General features: G+C 48.7%; 1 protein-coding gene across 2 annotated transcripts in view; it reads left to right on the forward strand.

Moving 5' to 3' along the window:
* The window catches only part of LOC144174971 (cell adhesion molecule Dscam1-like), a 706,974-nt gene that overhangs the window by 619,195 nt on the left and 77,115 nt on the right, over positions 1-10,664 (forward strand). For both annotated transcript variants that reach the window (XM_077703963.1, XM_077703962.1), the window contains exon 14: positions 6,365-6,513. In XM_077703963.1, coding sequence (XP_077560089.1) covers positions 6,365-6,513 — 149 coding nt within the window. The remainder of the gene's footprint in view (positions 1-6,364; positions 6,514-10,664) is intronic.

A 10,664-nucleotide genomic window follows, 5' to 3' on the forward strand; every position in this document is an offset into this window, starting at 1 on the left:
AGCCCTGGCGCTGCTCACATAGAGCCCCATGTATTAATATCCTCACTGTTACGTCGCGGCTCAGAGTACGTTCCCGGATCATGCGTCGCAATCTGACACTCCGAAGCCGCCCGGGCCAACGTTTATATATACATGCCCGGGCAATGCGCGGACCGCCATTTTGACGTTTGACGAGCCTTGGGCAGGTTTGGCTACGGAACTGACTGCATGAAGCCGCACGCGGGTGCGATTCGTCACCACTAGATGGCACTATGTTACTCAATGCTATCACCATCATCCCTGCGCTTACAACGGAAGTTTCACTCCAGAATGCCGGAAGTGCGTGTTTGCCATAAAGCACCACCGCATGAACAGCACGCGTTCTCATCGTCATCGTGCCCTTCAAGCTTTGAGAACACCATTGAACTTGCAATCGCTAACTTTCCCGTGCCTTGGTGGCGTCGCGAAAAGGGGAGGCGCTTTCCCTTCAGGAAAAGCTTGACTTAGTAAACGCAGTAGACAAGCAGCCAGCGCGGAAGAGAGTAGACATAGCTAGGGACCTTGCATTGCCACGCGTGCTGTTTTCCAGCGATCGCAAAAAGCGGCAATCTTACATACTCAAGTTTTAAATGCAGAGCATTTCAGTAACTCACGATGTCACCCGCGTTGACGTCCGTAGCCCGCACCGCACCCCTCCCTACTTTATAAAAAAAAAAATACTATCCGGCGCCAGGTTTCGATCTCTCGACCCTGCGGGAGGAACGCAATGTACATGGTGCTTTACCCACTGCGCCACAAAGCCAACACAGAATGGGACGTTACGGACGCGCCTTATATCGTTGACTCATTCAAATTACTGCTGACGAGCGCTCTCTCGTCAGCAGTTGCCACAAGTGCAACAGCATTAACGTAACGCAAACTACTTAACGTCGTGCGCCCCCGGAAATGCTCTGCATTTGATCGTGCCCCTCGCGAGGGGGATGTTTCTGTGTGTTTGGAGCGGCGCGAACGAGTTGGAAGCATTTCTGCCTCTAGGCAGCCGTGTGGCGCCATCTGCATGCTTCTCCGCGAGACTCGTAGAAGCGGCTTCAGGGCGGGAGATTCAAATTTAAATTTTTTTAAGGTTCGAAAGCCAAAGTTGCAGAAATATATGGTTGCAGGTCAAAGCTACGCTGTTTTCGTTCCTTTTCGAACGTTTCTTCACTGCTGCGTTTTCCTGGTTGTTGCGTTTTGTTTTCACGGTCCGGTGAAAAACGTATGAACGTGGTTCCACTGTACATAGAACCAGCGCCACCAGCAACCGTTAAGAGTAGGGAGGCCTTACGGGCAACTGCGGCAAACTACTAAGTACGTCCCAAGAGCAAAGCAAGGGGAAGCTTCTTTTTCCAGCGTATAATTCTAGGTGAAATCGTTTTCTTTAACTTCTCCGGCTCTACCTTTACGCATTGATTGAATGTGGGAAGAGCATGGCTCTGAAAACGTAGGATCTTTTATTATAAGAGCAGACACAAGGCAGCGCAACTAATATCCGCGGACTTGATTTTATTTGTGTTAATGGACGTTTAAATATGCGTCCGTATTGTTAACTTCTTCGTATTTTGACAACGGGGTGTTATAGCTACGCGGGCGCTGTTTTAATGTGTGCCGAGCACTGCAGCCACCCCAATGTTAAGTAACTGTCAGGATTTATTTAACCACCGATAGCTACTGGTTATTAAATAGCAAATGAACCCAACACAACTTTGCATTACTCAGAAGATAGCCACAGTGGAACAACAAATATATCAATTTTAATGCCAACTAATGTAAATATGATTGATCTTATCGAAAGACGAAGGAGGGAAAGGGGAGAGGTGTGGTCCTAGAAGGCGTTTTCTGCTCTCATAAAATGATACCGCCAGCAGAGGTGACCAACCGGTCTGAAAGTATTCGCTCCTGCAGTTGAAATCAGAGGCAGGTTTCCGAGGTTGCCGCAGGCACGGGACGCCATCCCACTTGTGACAGAGGAACGCCAAAACGCCGCTCACTGTAGAGACGCTGCGCGGTATCAAAATTTACATAAATATTAGGAATCTGGCCCAGCTGCATACTGAACTTAAAATGGGGGTTTAATGCATTGGGCTTGAGTTTACGTTTCCATGTAATAGCAAAATAACTACCTGGACACCGCTCATAGGCGGAAACACGATCAGAACCTGCGTTCATTTCATTACACAGAAGAAACAATCTACTATACTCTGTGACAACTTAAGAACGGCACCGGAAGTTGCCGCTGTGCCTTATCACTGTAGCCGGATGTTTCTCCGCGCGGCGCAAGTAGGGCGTTACTGGGAATATTTTAGATGCAGAGCATCTGATTCACTCGCCTTGTCCCTCAGGCGTCGTCGTCGTTGTTGTCGGCGTTGTCCACCCCTCCCCCATTCTCCTCGCCGCGCCAGCTGCGCTCTCCGCCGCTCACCCCCTCTCCTCTCCGATAGCGAACACTCTCTCGCGAGGGGCATTGGATTGGATTCGATTGGATTGGATTGGATTAGATTGGATTGGATTGGATTGGATTGGATTGGCTTGGCTTGGCTTGGCTTGGATTGGATTGGATTGGATTGGATTAAAGTGGATTGTGTTGGATTGTGTTGCGTCATAGCCGCGGCAGACGCGCTGGGGCCGGCGCATGTGCAGTACTCTCTCTTCCGCGGTTTCCTCTCCTTCGGGCGTGCTGCGCATATAACCGGTGTGCCCTTCTCCGGCGAAGCAACATCCACGCTTGGCTCAAACACCTAGAGTCCACGCCGCTTTACAAGTAGGCCAACGTCGTCATCGACTGGGACCGACTTACGCAATCCCCTCAACGTTATGCGCGCTATAAAACGCGGTCCCTTCGCCGCTCCGCCTATGCGTCGCATCTACACCGGGGTTCCCGCGAGGGGAGGTGGGAGTTTTTGAACATGGCGTGAGCCGTTCCCGTGATTTGTTGGCCTTAATATGGTTATAAACCACTCCACTGACGACAAACAAACTGCGTGAGACAAGGCAGACGATATCACGCATTCATAGCAAACCCCTTTCAAAAAGCGCGCGCACTGACGTCACGGGTCCGGCGCTTTGGCGGAGTGATACACTACATGAGGTGGTGCCGTTCTTGAGTTGTAACCGAGTATAGGTGATTATATTAAACGAGGGTAGCCAAATTTCCGCTTCCTGCCGTAATGAATCCATTTGGATGTAGTCAACGTACTGACGCAAGTAGGTCACAGGAGCTGTCAGACATTTTCAGCTAGTGCATAGTTTGAAATATGACCTTTCAAGGGCATATGGTATCGTCGTTGGGCACCGAGCGCAATGGTAGGCAGTTATCTATGGCTTAATTTTCGATGTAGGGGAAATTAGTATGCTGTTCATACTTAGTACTAAAATCTAGTGCCAAAAAAGCAACCTGAGAGGCAAACCTGTTTTTTTTTTGTGTGTGTGTGTGCGCAGTCTCAAATACGAACCAATTTTAACTGACTAGACTTTCTGCGTTAATAACTTGTGTTTAGTTCCTTTCCCTAAAGATATTTTTAATGATCACTTCTGCCACCCACTGACAACGGAAGGAATAAAATTCCGTCTTGATTCTCAGCCATTCCGGTTTGTTGCTCAGAAATTGTCTTGTGTTTCGGGAGCAAGAATTTTTGTGAAATGGGATCACAAGACTAATTGCTTTGGTGCAAGCATTCAATAACTCGGTACCTTCGTTGGTCTGCAGCTGTGACATTCCAACGGCAAAAAAAGTCACTTCTGAGGAACCTACTGCGATAACCTACGCCAGTCAAAATGATATAACACCGTTGCTCTTTCTTACATTGTTGTTAGCGGAAGGATCGCGCTTGTATTTCCCGCGCCTGGAAAACTGCAAATGTCGAGCTTGGTAACCGACACTAATATTTGTCTTCATAACAACGAACTGAACTCGCCCACGTCAAAGCAGGCCTTCTATATCTCTACTGGAACCAGCTGTAAACTTCAAATCTCTGTTGCAAAAGTTTAGTTAAGCCTATCACGAGGAAAGTAAACAAGGACAGAAAGTTACATTCACGTTGAAGTGCTACGCACAAAATTCGATGCCATCTTTATTCTGATGTTTCGTTACCCCGTCTTTACCGATCTTGCAAATTTCACTGGAGGGCACTTTTTTTGTGGTTGTTATTACACGTAAGACTACCAAGTGGAAAGTGGTAGAATTGACGCACCTCTAACGATCGGTCGTCCCGGGCGGCCTGCCAGCTGGTGTTTAAGAGTACTTTTCAAGCGCGAGGTACAACACCGGGTGTCCAGTCACCCCTTGTTCGGCTTCTTACGCTAAAGGAGAGTTGGCCCGTACAGCAGCAGCCGAGAGGAAGGAACGTGCTCGGTGCATATCGGCCATTCCGCGCACTCGGCCGTAATTAGCGCATCCCTCCTCGCCCTCCTTCAGCCAGGGAGCCACGCGCGGACACAGCTCTGGGCTCTGAAGATAATCGTCCCTCGGTCAGCATCTCTCCGCGGGGCCGCGCCTCAAAATGGACGTGCCTGCATCCCGGATCGAGAACACACCCACAACCATCGCGAATGCCCAAAAGCGGCGTTTTCTGGTATTTTTGTAGAAGACACCCACGAGTTGAAATGAACCAAGTGGCTGCGTTGACGCTACCTTGTTTGTCAAAAGATAAGCCGAATTGTTTCCGCTGCGGATCTTGAAGGAAGACACATGTTTAGGCATTCTGTTGTGCTCCACTCGACGCCACGCGCGCGGGCGTCTCACAACGAGATGGCGACGCGACACCGGCGATGCACGAAGCGAAATGCCACCCGTTAATTACGGAAGCTGAGGGCGCAGACGGGCGAGCTGCCTGGCATGTTTACGGGTTACTCCTCTTAATAGCGAGCGCTGATTAAGGAGCGTCATTGCAACCAGGCCGTATGGGGCGCGAGTTACAAAAAAGCCGATTAGGAGTCACGATGCGCGCGTCCTTCGCGTCACCAGTGTGCCCGTCCCCGAGGCCGGCGTGATAAAATTGGATGCGTCAATTATACTGCGCATGCTCGTTAGGGCGTTGTCTGGAGTTTGGACTATGGCTCCATCAGGTGGCATTGCGCGTATCCTCCGGGGGGTTTCGTCATAACTATGTACTTGGCCCTGTCACTGGTCGCCTAGCTTTTTCACCGATGGGGCGTCCCATCTGATGACGTTTTGATTAAATTGACATTTTAAGCATGTAGCGATCTTTGTGGACCCCAAGTTAGCACCTCGCTAATGACTCTTTGTCGTCGCACTTAATGCGCTACACCACTGCGTCAATGCACTTGCAGCCAATGTGTCAATATGCTTGTGCCGTGCGTTGATAACTGGACTGCCACTGACAATTAGGTAAACAAACAGTTGTTGTAAGTTCCAATTAACATGTGGTGTCACTGTACACCCACCTAACGTGTGGTATTAGATTGATGAAGACGAAGCTGGATGGTGACGATGCGTATAGAACAATAGTTTATATCGATGTTTAATACCCCTGAGGCGACGGGAAGAATGTCACTAGGTCCAACAAGTCGCAACACAGACATGGGAAAAAATTAATCTGGTGGAAAAAAACGAAACCACCCAGGCCATCCTTTAACCCACGTTCCCCAACAGGCCCATAGCTACTCAGGAGCAATGCCATGCGCATGCGCGAATGGACCAGGTTGGAGAGAAATTTGAAGAAATGGCAGAGCGCTTGACAGGGTTTGTAGACGGCGTAGCTACACTGTCGCATCAGCGACTTTGGTTACGGGAAACGGCGCGTCGGAGGGAGCCAGAAAAATTCTTTGACGCCGCAGGGTACGTGCGCAGCGAAATACTGCGTAGAGCACAGCCCAACCAACAACGGTGGGTCGGGGCGGGGGGCGGTGCGGGCGGAGCAGGCGTCAACGTGGCATTGCAAACAGCGGCAGAACGTTACCTCCAAATTGGTAGGCAACGCGTAAATGCCGCCCTCACGTTACACCTTCGCTGCCGGGCCATCTGAACGAAGTGCGTGGGGACATTTTTTAATTTTTTTTTTCGCGGGAGCAGCAGTCACCAATAAAACACACCCAGTGCTTCGGCTTCACTCTCACTGTCCGCTTTCATACCTGCATCCACTCCTACCCCACACCTGGTTACAACACAAGCGCCAACATACACGGACGTGAAAGCGACAGGAGGGGTGCCCGTCCTATCATTTTGCCGTTCTTGTCTGTCTGTGCATGGGTTACAACGAAGTACGGACAAATTTTCCCAGTGCGGAGTCTTGCGTACAGCGTTTAAAGTATTCAACGCAGCCATTTACTAGTAGCGTTATCAGGCAGTTTCGTGTATTTTAATTCGGCATTTTTTTTTTGTTCTTCGCAGCTTCACGCAGGATGACACCCCCACTCCGGATGGAATGACATCATCGCTGTTATTCGCTTCCACCGAGAGGAGCGACTCGGGCCTGTACACCTGCCTCACGTCCAACAAGTTCGGAAAGGACGAAACCAACATCAAGCTGCTCGTACAAGGTGAGCTCGCGGCTTGAAGATTAAGATTTGAATACCTTAGAATGGTGGCAGGTCTTTAAAGGTACTATGAAGACTCAATGCAGGTGGCGGTCATTTAAAAGACAGCTTAGTCAGAATAGTAATCTTGCAAGCTTAAACGCAAACTTCACACAGTTATCCTAGACATTAAAGGAAACAAATGAAGCAACGGTGACCCGCCATCTACTTTCTTGCCCGGCCCCTATGACGTCACAGGGACTTAACTGTGCGAATGGAGCTCGGCGACCAGAGCCACCGGTAAGAAACATGAATGTGTCATTGCAGCGGCGCCTTCAACTCCTTTTGACTGTACTACTTGTGTGGTAACATCTACTGTCACCAGATAAGACACAGAACACCGTTACTGAGGCATGCATGCGAGCAACGGCGACCATTTTGGTGTTTATCAGTGTTGCCAGGTTGCCGCTTCTGTGGCTTCACCGCTAACTTTGACGAGGTAATTTGCAAACAACACTGCCGAAGACGCACCAACACGGCATCTTCGAACACACTTCTGCAGCTGAAATGCTGAGACGCACGTTATCTTTGATTCGCGTTCGGAACGACGCCAGTGGCGCGCAGCCGCAGAGCGGGGCGGACAAGCTGAGATACCACAGCTGACCGACAGAAAACGCATAAACAACAGATAGCGGCGCCCATGACTCGTCGCAGTCTAAACAGATGTCACGTGATGCGAACTGACCAACGATCACGGCGGCGGCGCTGAACAATAGGAGAAAAGAGTGTCCATACTCTGTAACTTAATCTAGTGACACTAGTAACCTCGAGTTCGCCCGCTGATCACACTGTTTTCACCATTTCTCCCACTATGTCGCAGCTGGCTATGTGCAGCGTGAAATTTCACTTATTTTTTTAACACTTATATTCTTCTTTTGAAAAAACAAAGATCATTACCATGCCTTCCTAAAGAAAATTGAGCGAAGCGCGAAAGCGTTCTCACATCAAAACTGCTTCAAAAGTGCGTCGATACCTTCGCTGAAATTGCGTCCGACCGATCGTCAAACTTTCAAAGACCCAAATTGCTGTCTAAGAACGCACATATGAGAACATTTTTCGCGCACTAAAGTAAGCGCATCTAGGAAAGAACTGAACGCATACCGATACGTGTACTATGAGAGAAAGGCGCACTACTGTACTCCTTCTTCCTGTTCGATGCTTGTATTGCCTAATCTGGAAGCGTTCCTTTTTTCGTGGGTTTCAAATTATCGTTTTAACCCAATGGAGGAAGCCGGTTTCACGCACGCGCCGCATGTCCCGAGATCTTATCAGAGCTTTTCGGTCGACCAATCGGTCTACGGGGAAATGCATTAGTTTATTCACAGGACGGTACCACAAGGAAAGCTTTCGCTCTAATAATGCGTTTATGTACCGCAATGGAGTTGGGTGAGCTACAAAAGGCTAGATCTTTCGAACTGAGCAAGGCTGAATTTCCTGTTTATGGTTCATTTTAGACGTGAATTTCACCACTGTACGATAATATTTTACTCCCACTTGCTAGATATTGCGCGAAAAAAAAAGCCTGCCTAAAGGTAGATATATTTCGCGACTTCAAGTGAGCAGACGCTAAAGGAGGGTAACAATGAAGACTGCGGACTCAGTGATTTTCAATGATACATTAGTCTTGAAGCGTCCGTCAAGTTAAAAAAAAAACACATAAAATACCCTAAGTTGTAAAATCCTGCTATTTGGTTCACAATCTTGGCGAAAGAAAGCAGCACAAATAAACGAGATGGAAGGGCAAAGAAACGGACGGTCGCCGCGTTATTCAGCTTCGTCTTTCGGTACGCTGTCTCAACGCTGTTTTATCCCCACGGACAAATAAAATAACAACGGGAGACTGCGAAAAAAATAAGGACAAGACAGGTGCGTTTTTGCAATCAATACATCGAACGACGACACTCGGTTCTACGGCGCTGAGGCACATATAAACGGTTCACTTTTTTGTATTTTGCAAATCGCGCAGCTCGACATGCTCGTTAGCGCCTACTGCTGTCATTACGTCGGTAGGTCGGTACCTGGGTACCGTAATGTTGACATTGCGTCGGAACCTCTCTGAATTCAACGGTTTTCGCAGATGCTCTGAGAACAGCTGGGTGCAAATGATTGCGGAATTCATTTTCAGCGCTTGTTTCCGAAGTCGCACTCGCCTAAAGAATTCATCGTACTAGCGAACATTAACACAGGCACGAAGTAGTCCTACCCGCCGCGGTGGCTCAGTGGCTAAGGCGTTGCGCTGCTGAGTCCAACGCCGCGGGTTTGATCACAGACGCGGTGGCTGCTTTTCACACGGAGGCGAAAAGCGAAAACGCCCGCGTGTCCATATTTCGGCGCCCGTGAAAGATCCACGGGAAGTCGAAATTAATGCGGAGCCTTCCACTACGGCTCACCACACAGGCCAGGTGGGGCATCGGCGAGCCAAACCTCATTATCAATCAACCAATTTCGAAATATTTGAAAGAAAGAAAATAGAGATGCCCCCGGGTGCGCCCTGGATACGGTCTCTCAGGGAAGTCTTCCAACGCCCAGGACATAATCTTTCTGCTTTAATAGATAAATCATCCCAACTCATGGTACCACGGACCGGCGACCGGTGACACATCACTGACTGATAAGAATAGAAATAATTTTCAGAGTGGACCCGCATTTTGTCAACTTTCGCTTGTTACAAACGGCTTAGTTGAGGTTGCGCCCTCTGAATTGCTGTTCCTGGGTTTGTCGGTGGCGAAGAAGAAGCTGTTTTGATTTTGAGCTGGCTGTGCACGCTAAACGGTCTAAAGTGTGTCTTATGCTACAGCGTGTTGTTGCAAAATGAGGAAGACATATCGCGGTGTCGGTAAGTTAATTATTTCGCTCATTGTAGCAACGGCGACCAGGTGCCCCTCTTTGCCAATTCAGTAATGCAGCAGCGTCGGTTAGCAAGTCCTCTCTGAGGTGGAGTTCCTGTGGCCAGCGTTAGAACGGGTCAAAGAAAATAAGCTGAAATGTTGGTGGTCGTTGCAAGGAGCTGTTAACTGAAGCATCCATACTGAAGCTTTTGGGTGCCCTTAGGCTTTCGGGGGGAAACACGTTGAAATGAATTGTACAGAGGAACAAACGAGAACTAACCTGGATATGACTCGTTCTGAAGCAACGCAAGTCTTTTGGCCTGTGGGTTCATACACCTAAAAAACAACGCTCGAGCGCTATGTGTGTGTCGCCTCCTTTTTTGTGTGCCGCCTCCAGCGTTGTTTTTTAGGTAGGACTCGTTATAGTTTGGCAAACATTTTGTAGAGGTCATAATTTTGTCACATAGTTCATGTCATCTCTGAGAATATTTTTAATGCTTTGAGGCATCGAAAATGAACGTTTAACTGCCATTATTCTATATGCCGAGGCCTCAGTTACACGGCTACACACCTTCGTGCACCTCCCATACTTACGCTCACTATATTTCACTTGCTTTTATTGTTGGCACAAGCAGTGGGTGATTAAAACCGGTTTTATAGAAACACCGTGTATGCTAAGATTGGCGTGCTTCTATGGGAACAGTTGAAAAGTTAAGGCTTTGGCACATCTCAAAGAATTGCTTAAGTGACCGACTGGGTTGGCAAAACAGCGCATCCAGCTGGCGTCGCCGCCGCAATACTCGGCGCACAGTCTACACCACTGCTGCAACCACATTCCTGAGTGGCCTAGGAGAGGGGAATTGCCTTCGTAGCAAAATCCCTACCTTATGAGGTGACAATTTCTATTAGGTGGCAACGCGAAACCTTTGTCACCTTCTAAGAATATGCTTCGAGGTCCCCTGCAAATATTTCTTCCTTTGAACATGGGGGGAAAGGGTTGAGGGGGTTGAGCAATGAGAAGGCTAAGAGCGGCACATTTTGAGTGGACATCGACTGTTGGGGAGGCATTGTCCCGACGACCGGCACGCGAGCCTACGTATAGAGGACACGACCAAGAGAGAGCCTTGTTGGCCTCTGAAAGTGAGGATTGGCACCAATGTTTTGTAACTTTCTGCGCCGTGATTGGCCGATCATGTAACCAGCCTGGCTGAGCTCAGTAGAAAACCTTGCCTTTAATCTTTGATGCCCAATGTTGCTCATTAGCAACAACTCAAATATTTTTCACGC

The sequence above is a fragment of the Haemaphysalis longicornis genome, unplaced genomic scaffold, assembly GCF_048455015.1.
Source record: "Haemaphysalis longicornis isolate Haplotype H1 unplaced genomic scaffold, Haemaphysalis longicornis Haplotype H1 scaffold_3, whole genome shotgun sequence".
In the NCBI taxonomy this organism is placed as follows: Eukaryota; Metazoa; Arthropoda; class Arachnida; order Ixodida; family Ixodidae; genus Haemaphysalis; species Haemaphysalis longicornis.